This window comes from Panthera leo, chromosome E1, assembly GCF_018350215.1.
Source record: "Panthera leo isolate Ple1 chromosome E1, P.leo_Ple1_pat1.1, whole genome shotgun sequence".
Taxonomy (NCBI): domain Eukaryota; kingdom Metazoa; phylum Chordata; class Mammalia; order Carnivora; family Felidae; genus Panthera; species Panthera leo.
The window spans coordinates 29,073,589-29,098,176 of record NC_056692.1 but is presented as its reverse complement, the minus strand read 5'-3'; the positions used below and the strand labels follow the sequence as shown (position 1 = coordinate 29,098,176).

The following is a 24,588-nucleotide window of genomic DNA, read 5'->3' as shown; positions in this document are numbered from 1 at the left end:
CCTGCCATGTTACCTGTGCCGGTGGCTGGGCCCATATGATGGGTTGCATGTCCCCGTGATGAGCCGCGGGCCCACAGTCTGACATTCCTCCGGTGGGTTTCAGCCACAGACTTTTCATCTTGCTTTCTGCACACCCGTCCCGAGTGGTTCCTTGACTCTTGAGCCCCTCAACGGACATACCCACCCCCACCCCCTTCAGCACGAAACCCTGCCGCCCTCACTCATGCGTTTGTTCTGCTGGACGGCGTCGCCCGCCTGTCGCCCCACTTCTCCTGGCTTCTGGGTGCCCGTGTTTTGAGAATAAAGTAGGAAAACCACCGCCTGTGTCTACTCCTAACTCTGGCTTCCCCAAACCTTCCTCTGTCTCCAAGTTCAGTCCTCCCTCCCGCCCATCCTGGGCTGGGGGAGATGATGTTTCAGCTGTTACTTTACAGAAGGGTGTCTTTATTCAATTTGACTGTTACTATTATGTGGTGGCGCATTCAATAAATGTCGTGATTTATGAGATGTGTGTGGCTATGGTTGTTTATTCATTTTCTTTCTTTCTTCTTCCTCCTCCTTCTCTTCTACTTTTTCTTCTTTTTTTTTTCTGCTTTGTCATCTATCAGGGAGAAAAAAGCCAGGCCTGATAATTTCTTGGCACATCCTGTGTTCACTTCAGAATGTCAGCTGTCGGCCTGTCAGGAAGTTACTTCTCGGATTGGGTTCTCCCTCCTTTTACTTCTTGCCACAGTCCCCACTGTACGCAGGCAGAGGCCCTGCTCCGTCCTGCATGCTGGCGATAAGGGGACGGCTGGACGCTGCGGGGAGAGGAGCGTGGCCCCCCGTGTGGCCCTCGGCCTCCCACGCTCCTCAGCGGCTCGGTGTCCAGCGCTCTGTCAGCTCTTGATTGCTTAATAGGAAGAGGCAGGCAGGGTCCTTTCAGGAGGTTTCCAGAAGTTTCTTTGTTCTTGAATACAGCACCCCCAATCCTCTTAGTCTTTTTTGGCCTGGCCACTTTAGAAATCCTTTCCTTTTTCTTTTCTGTAAAGTATGTGCATGCTAGATAAAAGGCTCTTGAATAGCGGGCCTAGCATATTGGATATTGGCTGCTGAAAATAGGCTAATTGGAGATAGAAGCAAGTTGTCACAAAGGTGCCCGTGGTGGGGGGTGGGAGGAGGACGATCCCCTGTAAAAATGCCAGGTTGACTTTTCCACCTCTCCCCTCCTCCTGCTTTTATTATTAGCTGTTTGCCGAAATGCATCCGAGCCTTTGTGGAGCCTTACAATAGCATTAACCAAGTTGTGCCCTGAATCCTAAGCACCTGGTTAAGGCCTCATTCTGTGTCTGGAACTGTTCCACGCCGAGCCCCCAGAGTGTGCATAAATAAGTCTTTAACCCACAGTGGGTGGCCTGGGAGGGGCCAGGAAAGCTGGCCTGCTGAACTTGAACAGGCTGTGGACCCCTTGCTTTGAAAGCGGCTGCTTCTGAGGCCAGGCTTGAATTTCGGTTGGGAGTGGTGTGCCAGTGCCCGCAGGGCAGGAACTTGGAAGGGCCCCCCTCTTTCTGGCCCGATGGCAGTGAGCGTGAAGTGGGAGCAAGCTGAGGAGCGCACAGGCATCCACCAGGCTGATGGGTGCAGGATCTAGTCAACGTGGAGGTTTCAGACTTTGGGCGAAACACGGTGGCCGCGGAGGGTGGTGTGTGAGCCCCCTCTCACGAACACCAAACGAACGGGGGTCTTGCCTTCTAGTTGCTTGCACTCTAAGGGGCGTTATGCTTCTGTGAGCACCCTAGATGCTTTGAATTTGAATGTTCTGTCACCCCTGAGGGTCATCGGTTGCCTAGCCGTGTACCTGCCGCTGCCACACGTCTGTCCCTTTGTTTCTCTCTCTGCCGCCACCTTCCACCAGGGCCTCTCATCTGGTTTCATTGTGGCTTTGTCTCTGGCGGTGCCTCCCCGCTGTCCTCCCCGCTCTGTACTTGCACGTATCCAGTTTCCCACTGTCCCCGGCCCAGCCCAGCCGTCTGCCTGGGATTCCAGCCTCACCTGGGCCCTTCTAGCCTCGTGTCACACAGGTCCCCACGCACCTGTGCTCCAGGCACCGTGCCCCTGGAGCCCCTCTGCATGCAGACCTTCTCTCTCTAGGCTTCTGGAACAACTTCCCCCTTTTGAGTAGAAAACCCGACTCGGTTTTCAAGGTCCTCTCAAGTATCTCTGTCCCTGCCTTGAAGCCTCTCCTGCTGTTGCTTTCCCCCCAGGCAGTGACCTCTGTCCCCTTTCAAACCTGTAGCCGTCTTTAGTTCCCTTAGACCGGTTAGCGTATCTTTTCTCCTGTTCTTGTCCCCTGGGCCCCACTAGAGGGTTAGACGTCGAGGGCAAGGGCTGTCTATGTCACTGCTGTCCAGTAGAACGAAGGAGATACACATTCTGCACTATCCAGTGCCTCTGGCCACTGAGCATTGGAAATGGGGCTCGTGTAACTGAGGAGCTGAATTGTTAATGACACTTCATTTTAATTAAATTTAAGTAGCCACACGTGGCTAGTGGCTATCATGTTGGACCTTACACGTGTGTATCTTGCATATCTTGGTATTTCCAGAGGCTCTAGCCCCGTGCATAGGTACATAGCTATGTGCGCTGTGTGTTTTGCCTGTTTTCCATGCAATTTGATTTTTAAGTTAGATTCAATAGATTACACACTTGAGCACCACTGATGCTTTGGGGGATACAAAGATGAATAAATATGGTCTCTTCCTGCAAGGAACTTGAACCTCATGGGTAAATATCTAGTGAGAATGGGAAGCAGAATGACATAGAGTGCCACTGTTTGGGAGCAGTTTACATCCTCTGCAGGTGTAGAGAAAGAAGTCGTTCGTGGTGACTGAAGGGAGACGGGACACTTTAGGGTGTTCATTCATTCATTCATTCATTCAACAAGTACTTACTGAATGTCCCATGTGACCCAGGCACTGGGAAAGTGTCAGCGAACAAAACAGACAAAATCCCTGACCTCATGAAGCTTGCATTCCAGCGGGAGGGAGACGGACTGTAAATAACATAAGTAAATCAGAGGGTGTGTTAGAGTATAAGCTGGGAGGAGGTCTGGGGGTGCTGGGGTGTGTGTGGGGGCGGGGGGATTGTCGCAGTTCTTAAATAGGTTGGGCAAGGAAGGCCTAGTGGAGAAGGTGGCATTTGAGCAAAGACATTTGGGCTGAGGTGTGAAGGGAGTCCTGGGTGCCGGGCGGCTCGAATGAAGGCCTGAGGATGTGGAGGTGTACCCTGCTCAGAGCTATGTGGCTGCAGGGTGGTGTGGGGAGAGCGTGGGAGGCGGGGCTGCCAGGGTAGTTTAGAACCTGGGAAAAAGGTTGAAACCTTGAAGACTGTGCTGACGATCTTCAGCGTCTCTGCAGATGTCCTGTCTCCCTGATTAAAATATCAGACCGCACCCCCCCCCACCCCCCAGCCCCGCAAGGACAGTGGCTCAAGTTCTTTTAATTTCTCTTCCCACAAGGTTTCATTCCAAGTAGCTGCTCAGAAATTGTGTTAAGGGACAGTGAAAACTAAGGCAAATCTCCTGTGATGAGATTTTGCAAAAGGAAGGGCCTGATAAGATCAGGTCTTTCCTCTGGGTTAATTGTACAGCAGACTCTTATTGTGTCTCTAGGTCTATCTTTGTGCAGATGGAGTCTTCTGCAGGGTCCCTGCAGGTGGCCCAGGCCCTTTGTTTTGACACATTCCTTTGGCCTCGACCATCTTTGGGACACGGAGAAGGTTTGGGGGAGCCAGGGCCTATGAGCAGCGGGGAAAGAGTGGACGACCAAGCGGGCCTTTAGAGGAAGAGGGTTTGTGGCCCGGGAGAGGTATGCCACATTTTCCAGCAATGACTTGACTTGTCTCTGGGTGTCCAGACTGGCCGGCTGGATGGGAAGTGAGCTATCCTGAGCTGCAGGGCGGCTTGGAGAATGAGTGTGCAAGATGATCATAGTTTTCAAATGTATCCTGAGTATTAAATCCAGGTTCTGCACAGGAAGACAAGAGAGAGGGCCTTTGGTGAGGGCAAGAAAGGGCTTTTTAAAACAGATGGCTGTTGTAAGATGGCCTCTTGGAACTACTGATATTTACAATGGTAGCAAATATAAAAACCGTTTCTCTCTAGAAAAAAACCCTGCCTTCTTGAGGCTTCTACCTTTCTAAAGGCAAAGCTGACCCCAGCAAGCGTATGGCGGTGTGCCTTGGGGCAGTTCTCCCGTTCGTGGGTAAATCTTCAGTGCCAGTTGCCATCTGCAGTAAGGTTTTCCCCCAGGTGAATAGTCAAAACTAACGACAGACTGCCAAGTCACTCCGGGGCTTGGCACACCCTTGGGCCCCCGTGGGAGCTGCTCACGGGGCAGCGTGGAGTTTGCTGTTGGGCTACACATACCGCTGGTCCTGCACGTACTGACATTGGTCATGGACGGTGTGTGCCTGGAGGAGGTCTGGATCTGGTGAAACTTGAGAGTGGATTCCTCCTTACCTTCCTAAACATCTCTATGAAACCTCTTTATGTTGTTGGACACCGTTGACCATTCCCTTCCATTTGAAACGCCCTAACTTTGGTGTAATGGTCATTATTGCTCTGTATCAAATTACCCCTGAATTTAGCAGCCTCGAGCAGCTATTTTATCAATGCTCAGGGAGTTAACTGGGTCAGGAATTTGGACAGGGCACAGCAGGATCGTTGGTTTCTGGTTTGCCGTGTTTAGGACCTCAGCTGGGAAGACTTAAATGTTGATGGTGGTCTGTTAGCAATGGGCTGGAATTATCTGAAGGCTTATTCACTCATGTGTCTGGGGCCTGGGCAGGGATGGCTCCAAGAATGGAGTTCCAACAATGTGGTCTGTCTGTGTGACTGGGCTTCCTTACAACATGGCAGCTTTGGGGTAGCTGGACATCTTACTCCATGACTCAGGACTCCAAGTGTGCATCGTCCAGCGAACAAGCCAGAAGCTGCAGCACCTTTTGTCTCCCAGCTCTGGAGGTACACACCATCTATTCGGCTGTATTCTACTGGCTGGAACAGTCACAGGCTGACTCATAGTCAAGGGAAGGGGCATAGCCCAAGGGGTCATATGCCATAGTTGGTGAGACCGTTTTCCCTTGCTTCTCTACTGGTTCTTCGGGTTTCCAAAAGATGTTGGGATTCCACCTAGTGCATTCACTCTGGGTCATCTGCCCTGATTTTCTCCTGAACTCCAGGACAGATACACAAAATTGTCTTCTGGGCACCGTAAATTTAATGTGCCCAAACTGAACGCATTTATCCTTCCCCTGCAAACTTGCCTCTCCTGCATCTCTTATCTCAGTTGGTGACTTCCTCTTCCCCATCTCTGCATCTGGCCCTTTACCCAGGGCTGATAATTTTGTCTCCTTCTCTCTCTTAAATCTCTTCCTGCTTTGTTATGCAAAAGATCCTTGCTTTAGTTCAAGGTCCCTTCAGCTCGGGCTATTACGATAAGCTTCTAACCGTTCTTATAGTCTCTATTTGCAAATGCTCCAGTCTGTCTTCTACAGGGTGACTTATCTAAAACACAAAGCTGGCCATGTTATTCCTTGGCTTAAAATCGTTGACCCTTTGTCTAAAGGACGAAGGTTAGTCTCCTCGATTGTTGTCTACAAGACTCTTTGTGATCTAACCCTTGCCTCTGTCCTTATCTCCCATCAGACTCTCTTTTCCACTTGATTTCTGGTAATGCCAAACTTTTAGTGCCTGAAACAGTGATATTTCATGCTGCTGTGACTCTGCCTGCTTTTCTCCCGTCTTCTTGGAACACTCCTGCTCATCCTTTGAAACCCTAGTTAGGCATTTCCTCTCTGAAGCCTTCTCTGACTCTCCTGACAGAGTTTGCCGTTGATCCCTCTTGTCTTTTTTGCTTACATCTGCCGTTGTGTGTTTTTGTCAGGCCCCCGTGACAGCTCTAAGTGAAATCGTTGAGGTTGGGCTGGTGGGAGCTAGGTGGTCATCAATGTCCGGTGTCGAATGGAATTAATCAGGGGCTGGTGATACAGACCCTGGATGTTGTCATTGAATCTGTGATTGCTGGGTGTTCCAGGCCCTTCCCAATTTGGCATGGCTTTTTGAATGGTTTCACATGCAGAGTCATTGATTGCCCTTTTTATATATAAAGATGCCTCTAACAGATCACCAGCTCTGTGTGTCTCAGTAGTAAGGGGAAGGCTTCTCTGCCCCAGTCCAGCAGGACCCTCCAGTGCGGCAATCTGTCTGTTCTTGAATGTCTGCTCTTGAAGAGAACTTTGGCCAGCTCTTCTTAGGAATGAAGCCTTTGATCTCATTGTGCCACAAGAAGTGCTCGGAATTACCCACGGGGAAAGAAGGGAGACCAGGTGGTGCTCGGGGACCTGGAATCATCCACAGGCTGGGAAATTGAGGGCAGGAAATATTCATTCCCTCCTTTATTTAGCCCATATTTATTGTGTGCCTACTGTATGCCAGGCAGTCTTCTAGGTGCTAGGTATACGCTGGTGAACAAAACAGACAAAAGTCCTTAACTTCAGGAAGCTTCCATTCTGGGGGTTGATGGACCATGGTCCTCCGATATAAGGCTTCCATTCCGGCTTGAGGGGAGGGGGTTGGGGAGTCATCCTGACCACAGGGGATTGGCTAGCTCAGTACCTTTTTCATAGCAAGCACTGAACAAATGTTTGTGGAGGGGAATGAATGAGTGTTGTTGGACAAATGAGGTTTAACTGGGCAGATTGTTCTTCCTTGAGGGAAGGGAACTAGATTTTATTAAGCGCTTGCCAGGTGCAGAGCAATTTTCCCATAGAAGACCCTGGTCTTCCAGGATGAAGTGCCCTTCCGAGAGACCGTGTGCCATTTGCTGGGCCGTGTGGCTGATTTGACAGCTCTCCAGAGTGAACTACGAAATGAGCCCTCCACGTTTTGGCTGACAGCTACAGGTCCCCAGTTACCTCTTTGCCTCAATAAACATCCAGCCCAGACCAGTTAGCTGGGTTGGGCACGCTGGGGAACATATCTTTTTCTTTCTCTCTTTTCCATTGTTTGGTTGGCCTAGCGCAAGGGTTTTAAATAGAACAGACAACATGACTATAAAACATCTGTAACACTACACATTTAGTAAAGTTCCTGGCAGACTGCGTTCAGTTTGACTGGTGATGTTTTTGCTGCGAATGTTGTTTCCTTTCCCCCCCTCGCTTGTCCCTCTGGAAAATAAAGTTTTCTGTTATGTGAGGATTTATAGAAATATGTTCCTGGCAGGAGGAGAGCACAGGCATATTAGGATATGGGTGTAGCAGAGAAATATTACCTCTGAGGCATGGTCAGTTTTATCTCTTACAGAGAATGACCTTCCTGTGTGGAATAGTCTGTTACTCTTGGTAGGGTAAGGGGCTGTCTGGGGCAAGGCAGATAAAGACATTGCTTTGCATTGAGATGGCATCCTTTTTGCTGGAGCATCATCAGCCCTTGGAGAACCGTGGTTGCCCAGGGTCAGCACTGGAGGTGGGCGGAATCAGAGAGATAAAGAATCGATCGTAATTAGTCATTAGGTTTGCAGAGTATGCGTCATGCCTTTTGCAAGTGCTTTTCTGTTGTGTAGTCTCTAGGGACAGTCAGGGAAGGTTTGATCCCCACTCATAGCCGCACAGATAAAGGTGAAGTGACAGGCGGGGAGGGGAAGAGGAACTTTTATGTGCCTATCATTCTGTCCCATGCTAAACACGTTTCACGTGTTAACTCTTTTTAAACAAAAAAATTTTTTTAATGTTTATTTATTTTTGAGAAAGAGAGAGAGATTGGAGACAGAGCACAAGCAGGGAAGGGGCAGAGAGAGAGGGAGACACAGAATCCGAAGCAGGCTCCAGGCTCTGAGCTGTCAGCACAGAGCCCGACTCGGGGCTCGAACCTGTGAGCTGTGAGATCGTGACCTGAGCCGAAGTCGGAAGTTTAACCGGCTGAGCCACGCAGGGGCCCACCTGTTAACTCTTTTAATCTCATTTTGTAGAAGGAGAAACCCAGGTTCAGAGAAGCTCAGTCAGGGTCGGGGCCACATAGTACACATGTGATTGAGCTTCCTGGATTGCTTTTCTTTCGACAGTATCACGTGGCCGGCTCAGGGTGCTGGGGTTGGAACCTGGCCCTCCCATCTCCAGAATTTCCACATCTGATGCTCTTTTCAGCCACCAAAACCCTGTTGGATTTGGAAAGATCCCCTTCCATCCCTTAGGGGTAACATTTAATAAATGGCCGAAAGCCTTGCTCATAATTATCTCTACTTCTCTCTTTTCACTGCAAACGCTCCTTGGCTCCCCCTTTGCCCTCAAAGGAAGTTACTTGTGGCAACTGGCAGGGGCCAGATCAGCACATCCTGGGGGAGGGGGCAGATTTGACTTTCTTTTTCTTGACAAGTAAAATTTATGACCTAACAGATGGCAAAGTGTGTTTCCAAAGACGACCATGCCAAGGGTGCAATGTGCTTATCTCTCCTGATGCCTCCCCCACCTGCCTCCACCCACCCCCCTACCTGCCCCCAGCCCCCCCCCCCCCCGCCCCCCACCTGCCCCAGCCCCGTTGTCTCCGGAATAGTGTAATGGTGGAGCAGGGAGGGACCTTCTGGTGGGAAACTGACCCCAGGCCCACCCTGGGCACTAGGGCTGGTGTCTCGGTGCCTTTATTCTGGTGCTTGCTTTTCTTCTCACTCTTGCCCAGGCCTCCTTGCCAACACCTAGCATTAAATGACTCAACCCCCACAATGACCCTGCTTTTCTCTTTCGCAGCCTGAGCGAAGAGTGGCTTCCCTGTTTCAGCCCCTGGCCTGTGGGGCCTTCCCTGCCCGGCCTGGCCCCTCTCCTCTCTGTATTCCGTTGCCACCTTAGCCATAGTCGCTCAGGTCTGCTTGCAGCCCTGTGGTGAGTGTTGAAGATGTTGCTGCTCCCGCCGGGCAGGTCCTTCTCCCCTTTCTTTCCTGGCTCCCCGCTGCTGACCTTCAGGCCTCAAGTCCTGCCCGGCGCTGTGCTCCCAAAGCCCCACCTTGCTACTGTAACACAGCCTCTTACTTGACAGGAAGCATCTTCAGAGCAGACTTCACATGCACAGAGCCTGGCACAATGATTGGCACACAGTAGGTCCTCAAAACACCTTTGATGACAGAACGAATGAATGAGGATGTCTTGCCACCAGAGACTGTTCTCTACAGCGTCTTCTTACACCCTTTGGTCTCCGGCGTCCCTCTCCTGTAATTCAGCAGTCATCTTTTGAGAACCTACTATGCGCCAGGAAGTTCACACACTTCCGTCTTGCGGGGCCTATCGCGGCTCTGGGGCATGTAGCTATTGCCCCGCTTTACACATGGCTTGCCTACAATTACACTAAGGAAGTGGCTGAGTTGGGACTCAAGCCAGTGCTCCCAGCTTCCAGCGGCTTCTCCTTAGAGCCCTGCCGGCACAGTAGAATCTTCTGGAGAATGTTTAAAAACTACCCAGGCCTCACCGCGGACCAATGAGATCGGCATCCCGAGGGCGGGGCCGGTATCCCTAGGTTTACAAGACACCCCGGGAGATTCTGAGGCGCTGCTGGGTCGAGCACCCGGTGCTACCTGCAGCCTGGCCCAGCTCCGTGGATTAGGTGAAACTTGCTCATCAAGAACTGATTGCTGTGCATCTAAAATATGCTAATGAAGGTAATCAAGGCTAAGGGTTAAGGCTGCCATTTGTTCCTTTCAAGAAATCAACTGGAGGGTTTGGGGGATGGGCTGCCTTGGCTTCAGAGCCTGCCTGCCAGCAAAGTTTTTAATGCTTTCCCTCCTAAGAAGAGCCGTGTAGTTGTTGCTGTCATGTCTCACTGGGGTGGGTTCTAGAAGTTTCTCTGTCTCGGGCAGTCTTTCCCAGAATGCAAAATGCAGAGTACCCTCCGAAGCTTGCTTTTCCTCAACCAAGCATCTGACCGTGCTTTCTGACGTGGCTCTTCAGCCTGTCCCTAGAGGTTTCCGAAGCGCCCTGTGGAGGAGGCAGGGCTCCCTGAGGCGGCCGGGCGAGGAGTGGGTGTTTACTTCTGGTTCCAGCAAACTTGGAAGCACCGAACTTCTGTGGAGAAAAAAACGTCTCTCTGGTGGTTGCTACCCGGGTGACCTGAGATGTTTTAGGGAGGGAGCAGTTTGGGAAGTAGGAAGGGGTGCGCCGAGCACATCCCCCCGGGGCCTCGAGACGGGCCTCGGGCGCCTCTTGGCCTGCACGTAGGCACCGGGGAGGCTGGAGCTGGAGAGAATCCCCCAGAAGGGTTGGTGTTAGAGGCCTGGGCTCCGAGGCCAGGCTTTCCTTCCTGCCCTTCTTGGAGGGTGGAGGAACTCCTGTGGGCGGCCTTCTTGGAGTTCTAATTCCACATTTGCTGCCTCAGTTTATGTTACCCAGGCCAGGCTTTTAGGCCCATTTTTCAGGGCGATATGTGAGGACCAGAACTGTTAAGAGAGTTGACCTAATCTCATCTCACCCACCAGGGTGGTTATTTAGTCTGCCTCTGTCTACACAGGCGTGCTGCCTGAAAATGCAAGCAGGTGGACAGAGAGAACATGTTTCAAAGTTATTGTCGTTGTTTCGTTTGGAGCACTGCCGTAGGCCGGATCACCTTGGACCTCTGCTTTAGCCGTGGGGCCCCCTGACCATCGGCGTCAGCTTTTCCAGGGCCCTGCCCCTCAGTGAGGCATCCTCCAGGTCTTCAGGAGAATTCCGCCAGACTCCACGGTGGGAGTGACAGGCACCCGTGGAAGGAACCGCGTTCACACCAGCCATCCTGGCTGGCCCTTCTTCCCCACCTCTTTCTGAGGTTTATTAAGAATCTGCATTGGCTGCCTTGCCGGGACTTTGGAGGCGCCTCTTTGGTATGCAGAAATGCATGGCTTCCTTGCAAATTCAGTAACAGTAAAGGGTACTTACTTAATTTCGCTTAATACCGCTGCTGTAAAAGATTATGGGTTTTAATTGCATCTACGTATCGGCAATCATTACAACACTGGAGAGTGTTGTCGGGGTCTCCCGTGACTCACTCTGTGGCTAGTATTCGGGGGTGGGGGCTCCAAGAAGGACCGAGTGACCGAGAAACTACCTGTGGATGCGGAACAGCTTGGGTGCCTGGGATTGGGGTGATGGCCAGCCAGCCACCTCGCTCAGCAGCAGTTGACGTGTGGCTCGTGATCCTTAATTTCCTGTCACTTCCCAGGCAACACTCCATCTCTGCACCTTTTTCTCTTACCTCCCGGAGCCCCCGGTCGGAGTGCTCCGTCTAGGATATTACTCTCTGATACCAATCTGTAGACAGGTCACCCAAGCGGGCTGAAGCTTTTCCCCCTAAGGGTAAGAGGAAGTAGTATTTTTAAATTAGCCTCGGAGGGAGCCAGGCAGAACACCCCGAGCTGGAGGTGGGGAGGCCGCTGGAGCAGGCATACAAGATCACGTTCTCCTTTAGGTGAGTTACTGTTGTTTTAATCAGAGGTAATGTTGTAACCTGACTATGTTGGATAATTGCGTGTAAATTATATTCCGGCCCCATATAGATGAAGGCTATTTTTTTTTTTCCTTCCAATTTTAAAGCTATTTAGGGGGAGTGCCAAATGGTAGCGTGAACCCTACTGGTCTCCGGCTAATAGCTGTAGATGGGGAGAGAGAGCTCGAGAGAGAGCTCTGAGAAACATTTGGGGTTATATTTATAATTAGTTTCCTCTGAAGTTCAATTAATTTCTGCAGTTGGCAACATCAAATATTGTTACACCTTTGTCCAGTGGTCAACCAGGGGTAAATCAAAGCATGTGGAATTGGCTGGTGGATGAAGCAGCCGGGGAGAGCATACTTTCTTCGGCACTTGGGTTTATTTTAAGCTCTTTTTGCAGTCAGGCTCTTGATTTAGGGATCTTTTTGGCCTGTCTTGGACAAGAAAAAAAAAAAAGAACAGCTTTATTGAGATATAATTCATATGCGTACGATTCACCCATTTAAGAGGCAGTTCAGTGGTTGTTAGTGTAGCACAGATACGTGTGCAGTCTCCACAATCAATTTTGGGACCTTATCATCACTGCAGAAAGAAACCCCCTACTCTTGATAGCCATCATTGCTCCCTCTCCCGTAGCCCTGAGCAACCACTAATGTACTTCTGTCTCTGTAGCGACCCCTGTCATGAACCTTCATGCGAACGGAATCCTACACTATGTGTGGCCTTTCATGACTGGCCCCTCTCGCTTAGCGCCATGTTTTCAAGGCTCATCCACGTTGTAGCGTGTGCCAGTATTTCGTTCCTTTTGGTGGCCGAATAATATTCCGTTACACAGATATATCACAACTTAATTCATCCATTCATCCTTTTAAAACTTTATTTTATTTTACTTTTTTGTTTTTTAACAATATTTATTTTGAGAGAGAGTGAGTGAGCACGCACACGCCAGAGAGTGCGATCAGGGGAGGGGCAGAGAGAGGGGCAGGGAGGGAGTCCCCAGCAGGCTCCACGCTGAGCGTGATGAGTGTGGCCTGCCTTCCGTGGGAGGGCAGGTGTAGACTGTCACACCTGTCGGTGCAGCGTCCTCGTCCTCCATGATGGCGGAGCTTCCATGTGGACTCCGGCTCCACGGTCACCAAGAAAAGGCAAGACCAGGGCTGTAGTGTCCTTCATATCCATTTCTTGGAGCTTCCGGAACAGACTAACACAGCCTGGGTGGATTGAAGCGAAAGAAGTGTCTTCTCCTCCCAGTTTGGGAGTCTAGACATCTTTAATCAGGGCTCGGCAGGGCTCGTTCCTTCTGGAGACTCTGAGGCACCGTCCGTGCCTCTCTTCTACGTTCCGGTAGCTGCCGGCAACTCTTGGTGTCCCTTGGTTTGTAGGCATGCCACTTTATTCTCTGGCTCCATCTTCTCATGGCCTTTCTGTGTCAGGACCCCAGTCATTGGATTTGGGGCCCACCCTATTCCCACGACGATTTCCTTTCAAGATCCTTAACCGATTACATCTGAAAAAGCTCTGTTTCTGAAGAGCTAGGTGGGCCTAGTGGTCAGCCCACTACGTTCTTTCCCCACATGTGATTGGAGAATCATTTGGAGAAGATACTGGTACCTGACCTGGGTTCTGGTTTTGTCTGCTAAGTGAGTTTTGCCACCGGATTCAGATAGGATGGGGCTGGTAGCAGGAGTGTTAGAGGGAGGAGGGAAGGATGGAAAAAAATACTGGGGGAACTTGGGGATTTTAGAGGGCACGTTCCTCGGAGGAAACTCCCTGTGGAGTGGGGATGTGGAGTTCGGGACTTCGGGGACCCCAGTTAGCCCTTCGATAGCTTCTTTGCCGTACAGAGATTGAGCTTAATTCTCAGATGCAGAGAACCGACACGCAATTGATTATGACGCACAGTTTTATCCTAGAATCTGAAGAACAAAGTGCTCACCAGTTTCCGACGCTGGGATGGAATTGAATAGTATCTGGCGGCATGTCCGTTCTCCCGTGTCACTTCGCCTTCCCTTTAACCAACACCTGGGCCACCTTGCTGGGACTTGGTTTTCCCATCTGCACAACGGGGGTGACAGGTTTGCAAAATCCTGCCTGGCACCACTGTTCTCTCATCTTCCCTGGGCTGTCTCCCCCTTGGGACTCCCACAGATGAGAGAGCTTTTGTGAACCAGCCTGCGCTCTTGGGCAGTGAAGATGGCTCATGTTTTTAACCAAAGAGGGAATTTGAGCTCTTTGCAGGAACGTGGCGATGGCAAGAGCTGACTTAATTTCCTTGGGCTTCTCTCCTACCCATTCAAGCCTCTCCAGAGCCACTTCCTGCCTTTCCATGCATCTGTCCGGATGAGAAACATTTGCAATTATTGTTGTTTTCCTGTGTGACAACTAATAAATATCTTTGAGGCAAAGCTCTTGGAGCTAAGTGTTCCCCGTCAATCTTATTCTTCAAAGTAATTTTTCTAGTACCCCCACCTTCTGCTTTTAACACACACACACACACACACACACACACTCTCTCTCTCCCTCTCTCTCTCTCTCTCTCTCTCTCTCTCTCTCTCTCTCTCTTTCACCTCTCTCTCTCACTCATCTACTTTATCCTCTTTTACAAAAATACAACCAGTGGGTTGGGCGCCTGGGTGGCTCAGTTGAGTTGGTTGGGCGACCAACTTCAGCTCAGGTCACCATCTCACGGTTTGTGAGTTCGAGCCCCATGTCGGGCTCTGTGCTGACAGCTCGGAGTCTGGAGCCTGCTTCGGATTCTGTGTCTCCCCCTCTCTCTGCCCCTCCCCTGCTCACTCTCTGTGTCTCTATGTCTCCCAATAATAAATAAACGTTAAAAAATTTTTTAAAAATACATCCACTGGCCCCACTCTGAGTGACCATTTCAGATGCAAACCTAGTTTTTTAAAGGGATTTTTTGAAACTTAAAAAAAAAAAGGAGCTCTCTGGTTAGAAGCAGGAAGGTGGAGTGTTCTTTGCAGCTCTGGTTAGCAGCTGGCTTTGGCCAGTTCTGATGTGTAAACAGCAATTTTCCAAACTGGAATGGGTGCTGGGGTTTTCTTTGTGGAGCCAAGAGGTGTGGAGAGCAGTGGTGTTTAGTTAAATTACGGGTCTAGATGCAGAATGTGCAGCAATGATTTGTGAGAGCCTGAATACTCCCCCCACCTCTTGCTACACACACACACACACACACACACACACACACACACACACACCCCATTTCCCAGAGTGCTGCCCTAGATTATAAAATTAAGGGCATCTGTTGAGGGAGGTGGCTGTCAACAAGGGGTGCAGGGCTCTTGGTGGGTTTCTAGTGTCTCAAAGAGTGGAAAGCATTCGCATACAAAGTGTTTTCTGCAACCCTTCCACCAAAAGCTCCATGGAAAGGACACTTAAGATCACTTGCCTAGTGGATTTTGGAGTGAGCCCTCTCTGGAACAGATGAGTGGCTCGTTCCATTTGGGTGTGCTGTGGGGGCCGCCCGGGGCCGCCTCAGCATTTCGGTATGCGGGGCCATCTTCCTTTGCTTTGTGTGGTTAAGTACTGTCTTGGTGTGAAGGCTGTGGGTTAGGAAACAGTTACCCGAAGGGCCTGGCACAGGAAGAAAACACAGGTGGCTCTCTCCACTACGGGCAGAGAGGACTTTTTCTAATGCAAAGGATTATAGAGTCAGGGAGACTAGTGGGTAACTTGTCCTGCTGGCTGTTGCAGAAGAGGGTTAAATTTCTGGGGATGCTGATTGGTTCCTGGGGCGAGTAGAAGCCAAGACTAAGGGTCTCAGGACTAGAGAGTTCCCCCAGATGCATACACGCGCACAGGCACGCCCGCGTGCACACTCGGACACAGAAACTTTGATAATCGATGGGAATTTGAGGACCTCCGTTTAGTCCCACTGAGAGCCCAGGCACAACATGTAGCCACATCCCCGTGCAGCCCTCCTCAGTAGGTAGAAGGGAAACAGAGGGAAGAATGTGTGATTCTAGAGTCCTCTGCCTGGCTCCAGTGTCCCTCTTCAGAATGCAAATCATCGAGCAGTGCACAGTACATTTAGCAGTGATGCCATCAGGATTCCCAAAGTAAATCACTCCTATTTCTCCCAGTGTGCCCCTAGCGGGAGAGGTCACCGTGCAGAGCCCTGTCGTCCCCTGCCAGCCCCCCCCCCGCCCCCCCACCAAGCCATGCCCTCCTCTCCTGAAGCCAAGCCATTGGTGAGCAGCTAACTGAGTGTTACACATCTTCCCACTGGCCTTTTCACGTCTGGAAGGTTTTGATTAAACCAGTTTCCTTTTAGCGTTTGCTGAAGAGTGGGATCCATCACTGTATCTGAGCTGTTCCTGGAGAGGATGTTTTAGTAACTTCGGGCACTTTGGCGCAGTGTCTGGGGCCTGGGATTTCTCATCCTTCTAAAAAAAAAAGTATTTTAAAGACTTTTTTTGGACCGTGCAGATTTATAGCTGGGTGTCTGCCCCAGTGTTTAGGGCTCTGGCTTGATAGGTTTACTGCTGTTGAGCAGCAGTAGAGGGTGTAAGAGGGGACCTTTTCACTCAACCGGTTACTGGGGAATGAACATTCTGTTGACTTCTGTTATTTGGAATGAAGACATGTTACTCGTTTAATTATCTGGGTCCATGTGAACACTTAGAATATAAATAGGGCCTGCTCTGTACCCACCTGGCTCTAAACAACGTGTAAATGGGACCATAGGGTTCATTTTATGGAATGCTTCTCCAGAGTTTCTTCAAGTTCAGAACACCATGAGTGCATGTTTGTGGGTCAGATTAGTGTTTTTTATAGATATTTAATTACTTGGCTGGGTGGAAAAAAAAAAAAGAATGAAAAATCTGAAGTGAAACTATTGGGAGTCCCTGCCCATCCGAAATCACGTAGAGATGCAGGAAAACGGTTTTGAAATTACAGTGGAAGAGAACGGGGGCACCAAGAGTGGATTTATCAAAGATCTTTGTGCAAGGTGTCTTTCTGCCGCACATCTATTCTGAGCTTGAAGGATGAATTTAGTAATTGACTTTGGATTCAGTTACGGTGACCACTTATCTAGCATCTGCCTGGTGTCCTGCTAGACACTTTGGCATATGTTATTTAATTTAGTCCTAATAGGAACCTCGCGTGGTAGGCTAATTATTATATCTCCATTTTATAGTGGATTAAATCACACGTTGTATTGGAACGTGGGCTCCCACACCTAGCACTTCATGTATCTGTTGAGTGCACACGTTAGGAAAGGTAGATGGCAAAAGCTGGCGGTCAGTGAGTGTAGGGAGAGATGTCCATTTGGAGAGGGACTGAGAGTGTCACGGGGAGGTGACCTGCTCCACCGGAGGGAGCAGAATAAGGTGTCCGGCCGTTAACGAGAGGTTCTTGGAGTTGGTACTGGGTGCGGGTGGGATCTTCATAGAACGTCTCGTGTGCCTTATCTTCTCTGTCTCCCGTTCATCTGAAGAGAGCCGAAAAGCGATAAATCACAGCTTTGAACGCACATGCAACCACCGCCTGGCTCTCACAGCCAACAGGAAGTGCGTGGCATTGCTAGGACAATGTCCTCTTAAAATAGTGCAGCATGTCCACTTACAAGGATGTTCCAGATGGGGCTCGGTCAACGGGCTGTGGTGGCACACGTCCCTTCCGGAAGCCTCTAAGCCAAAGTGTGAGCTCCTTGAAGTCTGAGAGTCTCCTTTTGTGGCCATCGTGCTTCCTAATTGATGGGAGTTTGGGGTTAGGTGGGCCTGGTGGTCAAGGACTTCACAGTGCAGAGCGTGGGGCCGAGACCTCTGGGGGGCGCTCCTCAGCACACAGCCTGCCACTAACCACTCGGCCACGGCACTCTTATTTCTTTGTTTATTTATTTATTACATTTATTTTGGGGATGGCACAGGTAGGGGAGAGGCAGAGAGAGGGGGACAGAGGCTCTGAAGTGGGCTCTGCGCTGACAGGCTGACGGCAGCGAGCCCGATGTGGAGCTCGAACTCACGAGCTGCTACATCGTGACCTGGGCCGAAGTCAGGTGCTCAACCCGCTCTGAGCCACCCAGGTGCCCCGGCCAGGGCACTCTTGTAGGAAACCGTTTGGTTGGTACATTCCCTCAGCCAGTGTGTCTCTGCCTTGGGGACAGTGGCAATCCTGGCAGCCGTGGCCCCCGTATTTAGGCACTCTCCATGGAATTGTAATAAACATACATGCCACTGTGAATTTTTAAAAACCATTCTGAGCTTTGTCTTGTTCACTTATTTTGGGTTTTCAGTCATGCTTTTATTCACTTTTGAATATTTATTTGAGATAGAGAAAAAAGGCACGTGGAGGAGAGGCAGAAGGAGAGAGAGAGAGAGGGAGAGAATCCCAAGCAGGCTCCCTGCTTAGCATGGAGTCTGGAGCGGGGCTTGATCGCATGACCCTGGGATCATGACCTGAGCCGAAATCAGGAGTTGGACGCTCAGCTGACTGAGCCACCTAGGTGCCCCTTCAGTCATGCTTTTTTTTTTTTTAATTTTTTTTTTTTTTTAACATTTATTTATTTTTGAGACAGAGAGAGAGAGAGAGAGCATGAACAGGGGAGGGTCAGAGAAAGAGGGAGACACAGAATCTGAAACAGGCTCCAGGCCCTGAGCTGTCAGCACAGAGCCCGACGCGGGGCTCGAACCCACGGACCTCGAGATCATGACCTGAGCCGAAGTCGGCCACTTAACTGACTGAGCCACCCAGGCGCCCCTGTCATGCTTTTATTTGAATGGTCTCATCAAACATTTTTCCCTCAGCTTTATCGAGGTGTCCCTGACAAAAGTGTGCAAACATTATGATTTGATACACATGTGCATTGTGATAGAATTTCTCCCATCAGGTTAAGACGTTGGGCTTTTACCATACGCAGCCAAATTGGTGAGACCCTGTACCCACTGAGGTTGAACATTTTTTTATTGAACATTTAAATAAAAAATGTTTTATGTCACATTAAAACACACACACACACACACACATACAGTGTAAGCTCTGTGTTCAGAATAACATTTATTTTCTTGTCTCACTTTTGGCGCCTACCTATATCTGGCTCCTTCTCTGAACCGTTTGTATTCTGAAGTTTTTCCCTTTGCATTGGAACTGGTGGAATTCTGAAACATGACCACATTCGTTTGTTTTCGCGTCCACCATTTTGGTGTGGGCCTGGCCGTGGACTTGGCATCGTGGAGGGTACCGAGAAGAATCGGGAATTCCCAGTCTGGGGGAAAAAGTAACAAAGCCAGGATTATCAATGATTTCTGCTCTAGGTGGGAAGAAGTGGGTGCGGGGACTGGCGGGTGCAGTGTCAGGGTTCTGGAAGAGATAGGGACAGCTTCTGGATGTGGCGACTATATAGATAGCTTGCATTTTGGAGAAGGTCGTTGGGTCTTGCGGGATGGTGACAATTTGCCATGGGAGACTTAGGCATGGGGAAGCATTCCAGGGAGAAGGATTGGTGTGGACAAAGGGTTGGATACCTGGGGATTGGCTGGCCTTGACTGAGTGTAGGGTGAATCAGGGTGGATAATGGCGGAATCGAGAGGGGAAAGGAGAATGAGGCCCAATGGCCCAATGAGGCCACTTGGAGAGTGACCCTTGAGTGGGAGGTCAGCCTCCGTCTTGTTGGCGCACACAAACCAGCACCTGGGACGGCTCCACGTAGACAGCCCGCCCGTACGTTTGAATGACGTGTCAGTTTCTTCTTGGCAAAGTTTACGGGACTTTCTGGGCCACAGGTTTTTACGCACGTAATTCTGTTCACATGTCTCAGGTTCGAAATAGCTTTGAACGTGCCGCTTTTCTCTTTGCGCTGGAAATCAGAATGAAGCTTCGTGTCATGGCCGAAGAGGTAGCAAAGTCCACTCTGTGTCTGTGTGCAACTCAAGCTCGTAGATTGTGGGCTGAAGGCCTGAGAAATCCAGAGTGGCTGTCTCCAGCATTCTGAGATGTCTGCAGGGCCCGCTCCGCGCGGCTCAAATTTATCTAGAATTGCCTTCCTAGAGAAACGTGGAAAGCGGCTTGTTTCAGCATCTTGGCGAGCGTTGCTTCAGATAACCTGGTTAACCCATGCCCTCCTCGTGTCGTTTCTTGCAGATGGTCACAAGAACAAAGAAAATATTCGTAGGCGGATTATCTGCGAACACGGTGGTGGAGGATGTAAAACAGTACTTTGAGCAGTTTGGCAAGGTAAGTGGTGCGTGGGGCTGGCTGCCGTGCCCTCCCCCCCCCCCCCCCTTTTGCCGCAGCTGCGTCCTCGAGAACCTTGTCCTTGAACTTGGTTGTCAAGATTTAAGTGAAATCTGTCAGGAGCTGCCATGGAGGATTCCGGCTTGTGGTCGGCACGGTGCCCTGCATGCCTGCAGGAGCAGACAGACAGAGCAGCCTTTCAGTGGGGTTCTGCTGCCATTTGGTGACCACGTGGGGCCTGGGCTGGGAGCTGGTGGTGGCAGCGGCTGGGGAGGGATGTGGGGCCGTGACTCACAGGACAGGAGCTCCCACGGAAGCTGCTAGAGGCCTGTGAGTCGATGCTGGGCTTCCTTCTGTGCCTTTCTGGAAGATGCATTAAGAGAGGAAGCTCCCGCGGGCCTTTGGTGGCTGAACCTTCCCCTGTCAGATGCCCACGGAGACTCGGGAAAGATGCTTGGGACTGTACCTGTCAGAATGTATGTGAGACAGAAGTAAAATTATCCCCTGGGCTCTGCTGCTGGAACAGGCTGGGAGCAACACACAATCCTCCCAGTCAGTCAGGAAACGGAGGGTGAGAGTGTGCGGGTTATACAGAGTCAGACAGACAGACAGACGGGACATGTAACCATGGGTGATGTGCTTAATTCAGCCTCTTTTTGGTTGGCGGGGGAGCTGGGGCTTTGGAAAGTAACGTTGTTCCAGGGCTCCAGCATGGCAGCCTGTGGGGAGACTGGCCCTGCTGGCTTTGAGTGACACCCGTCCTCTGGCTGCTGTGTCCCAGGAGGCTGGCAGTGGCTGGGCCGGCCCTCTGCTTCCCTCATCTTTGAGCAGTCGTGGATGTTGTCCTGGGAGCCCGGGTGTGGGGTGGTCTGCACAGGCCTGTGTCCCCAGAGGACTGCGTCCCGAGAAGACACTGTGCGCCTGTCCTAAGCGTTGTCACTCAGTTCCCCCTGTGCGGCTGTTGTGCTTGCCCTAGGTGGTAGAAGGCACTGCTGACTGCCGACTGGTCCGAAGGTTCTGTGCTTTTATTTATTTGTCCAAGGCGATGGGCCGCTGTGACCCTGTCCCCAGGCGTGTCCTGTTGTGAGCTCTCGACTCGGAGGAGTGCCGTGACTGCTATTTAGCCTCCAAAAGGAGATTTTCCTGTCTTTGGTAATAGTCAATTTCTGCACGGATGGGAGACACGCAACAAAGAGAAAGCAGCCTCCTCCGGGCCGGCCTTGCATTCAGAATGGCACTTAACTGCCCTTCCAGGTCGGTTGTGAAAGACGCCGTCCCTGTGGCCTTGCCTCGCCTTGCCCGTTGGGGGCTGATTCATTCTGGCCGGTTTCAGAGAATAGCTGAGTGTGGTGGTGACCGTGTACTTTCTCTTCAAGACATATTTAAAGTGCCGGGGGGGGGGGGGGGGCGGGGAATTTGTGCCTCGCCCAGCCCCACCCTGCCTCTGGAGAGAGGTTGGAAGTAATTAAATGAGACAGGTCCAGCTTGGGTAATGGAAGGCTCGGGAGAGTGAGCCCCTTCGCTCCAGTTCTGCCGCTACAACCAGGCCCGGGGTGGGGGGTGGGGGTGGGGGGCGGGTAGTGTTTGCAGACGTGTTTGCAGGCGGGGTTTCTTGTTTGAGCCATAACCTGCGTTGGAATCTCGTGGGCCTGTTGGTGGGTGTCAGGGAAGCCGGTGCTGCCCAGATGGGCTGTGAGAGTTTCCCAAACAGGCCGGTACCTGCAACACCTCTCCGCACGTTCCTGCCTCCGGCTTCTCCCTCGCTTCCCCCTTTCTCTTCTGACTCTGTGCCTTTTTTCATTAACACTTACCGGTTGGGACCAGTTTGCCAGCAGTGGGAAGCTCTGTGAGCTTTGGCCGGGCCCAGGGCAGAGACCATCCCTGCCCTGAGAACGGTTGTCCGCTGTCACAGAGGCGTTCACAGACCGTCTTCCCTGGCGTGGCCCGCACTGGGTCTGGAGCTGCTCAGTTCATTTTATCAGTAACATTTGTAGAGTCCAGCAGGCTGTGTAAACTTATCAGGTGTGTCATTAAAGGACTAAGGAGACTTTTGAATGTCTCAGAACCGTAACGTTGTCTGTGCTCCTATTTTAGTAGCTTCTTTCATGCACGTGCTCTGTGTATTATCTGGGTCTGTCTTCAGAGGGGTTTATTCCTCCTCTTGCTGGTGGCCGGTGTTATGTTTGTGGCCCCTTGGGCAGGGCCCACCCACCACCTCTCAGGATTCCGGTGTAATTCACTTGAATCCAGACTGATCCAAAGAGAAGAGACCCCGCCACTGGGCCTTAAGGCGCTAAGTAAATCCAGCGGCAAAGTGACAAAGTGACTCTACCCTTTGGTGGTTTATGTTCTGGGTGAAGAAAACAGAACACACACACACGCCTGTGTGAAGTAGACTCACACACTTGTGCACATTCCCGGCCGTAAAGGGGTTTGGGGCTCTTTTTAGTTGGTTAACTGCGAGGTGTGGTGTTAGTGATTCCGTACTAAGTGTTGGGTGCTGGGTCAGGCCGCTGACTTATATTATCTCGTTGAATTCTTCTCTGGGAGGCTACCGTGGTCACCCTTGAAAGGTAGTGTGGGACGCAGACTTCTCCTCCAGGCCTGTCCGATAGCAGAACCTGAACTTTGGGTCCTGTTCCAACCTCGGATCAATCCGCAGGATGGACTTGGGGTGGGGAGGATGCAAAAGAAAGGAAAAGACCATGACCCCCTGTGATCCCGGGACAGTGCTGGCAACTGGACATTCGTCGCCTGCTTTTACCAGCGTGGTGGGTTTTGGTGTCGTCCAATCCTTTGACGAAGGTGAACAATAAGGGTCAGGGAGGTCGGGTCTCAATAAAGGTCGCCCAGGTAAGGCAGGATAGCAGCCAGAAGGAAAAAAAAAATCCCAAACACCCTACTTCCTCTTCTTCCATGTCCAGAACTTTCCATCCTCCCAGGCCTCCGTTCAGGATTTGCCACCCGCGTTTTAGGTTTCCCTCACTGTCATTCCTCACTCCTGTCACCCTTCCCATCGTGCCTGAGGTGGCAGCTGCTTCAACTGTTTATTTCAGGTGGCAATCAAGATGGGTGAGACTGCTATCATGGGGCTGAGCTCAGGGAGTTTAAATATGTCATTACTGTAAGTAGAGTGGGTGCAGAACACCACACCGGGAGCTTTAAATAACTCAAATTGGAGGTTTGTAAACCCTTTTGTGCTTTTCTCCCACCCTCCTCCCAGAAATTTACCCCCACCCCCCTGGTTAGGGATGTCATTACTTGTTTATATTTAAGATGAGATTATGAAGGGTGGCCATTGGCATAAGGATTCTGCTACCTTGGATGGCCATCCTCGCCCCCTGGGTAGCTGTTCTGATGCGGTCATTAGAGAAAGGTAAGCTAGCCAAAGTGCTCATGGTGGGCCTGACTGTGCAGTGACCCCACTGTGACACCTTAACAGACCATTTCTCTCCTGGCCTCAGTTTCTTCTCGAAGGGAAGGAATTGGAAAACTTGGGAAGGGTCAGATAGTAGATATTTTTGGCTTTTGCAGAGCATAGGGTCTCTGTTACAAACATTTACTTCTGCTCTTGTGTGGAGAAAGCAGTCATAGCCAATCCATAATTGGATGTGGCTGTGTTCCAATAAAACTTTATTTATAAATACAGGCGGTGGGCCGCATTGGTCTCGTGGGTCATGATTTGCCAACTCCTGAACTAGGTTATTCCTAAGGTTGGTTTCAAGCTTGCAAATTTAATAATCTGGAAAATGTGTTTCAATAAACATACGTAGGAGGGTATGTGGCTGGATAGATAGATAAGGCATCTGTAGACCGCAACTAAAGCAAGAGATTCTCAATAGTACCAAGCGTGATAGAGTAAGTGAAACAGTCGTAACTGTGGTGGAGCTAATTTCTGGACTTCAAGTTGCAGGAACAGTGAAGGGATTCTCTATTTGGAAAAAGCTGCTATTTATAAACCGGAATCTTCATCCTATGAGTAAGATCTAGGGATCCGTAGAGTATTTCCAACTCCTTTTTACATGTGCTTGATCTAAATTAAACGAAGACTCAGAATTTGTGAAGTTCAGATTTTACTACAAGAGCTTCTTTTGCTACCAGTTGATGTTTCTGACTTCAGGGGATGTGTGCTTTGTGCTAAGCTGTTTGATGCCTTCTAAAATTCGATTCTCAAGGCTGTCCAAGCAAGAAAGGTGGAATATCTATCACGCAGATGGCCACACTGGTGTTGAGAAAGGTCAGGGAGTTGTCTGAGATCACACGGTCCATGCTGGGGAGAGCCCAGACAGTCACTTTTGTACAACCTAGCCTCTTCTTTGCTGTTTGTAAGCCCCCCTCTCCTGCTTCACCACGAAGCAGCCTGTACTCGGAGGGAGCGGGTTTTGTCCATTGGTCAAGAATGTTGATGTGCAGCAATTTATTTCACTGCTTCAGGTTTCCTGGTGGACGTTATCTGTGCTCACGATTTCATATGTACAGGCATGATGCACACAGACTATTCCGGAAAGTGGCACATGAATGGTGCTCTCGCTGTGCACGTACAGACCCAGACAATCGATCGCAGGGTTCTCCGCCATTCTGCCTGCATAGCCGTCCGGAAGAGCCCGGCTTGGTAATTAAAAAGCACTGGGATCAAAGAAGCCTCGAGTGTGCGGGCTTCCTCCTTCTCAACCCTTTCGGCCCCTCCTTCAAGTACCGGTTTCTTAAATTCTCACTTATAGGATTTTGGAGATCAAAAAGAGGCCTTTAAACTTAATGAATTCTCAGCTTCGTCCCGGATGGAGCAGATCTGCACCTTTCAGCTGCTCACCTCGATGATAGGGCTGCTCGGTGCCGGGCTCGCTAGGTAATTCTCACTTTATGTAACTCCTGTGAAAGCCAAGCAGCCCGCATCTGGAGGCTTCCAATTATACTTCACA

The 24,588-nt window shown here is 50.6% G+C and overlaps 1 protein-coding gene across 5 annotated transcripts in view; it reads left to right on the top strand.

Annotated features, from left to right (window-relative positions):
* Positions 1 to 24,588, top strand: part of MSI2 (musashi RNA binding protein 2) — a 389,492-nt gene that overhangs the window by 113,967 nt on the left and 250,937 nt on the right. For all 5 annotated transcript variants that reach the window (XM_042914722.1, XM_042914720.1, XM_042914721.1 and 2 more), the window contains exon 6: positions 19,577 to 19,669. In XM_042914722.1, coding sequence (XP_042770656.1) covers positions 19,577 to 19,669 — 93 coding nt within the window. The remainder of the gene's footprint in view (positions 1 to 19,576; positions 19,670 to 24,588) is intronic.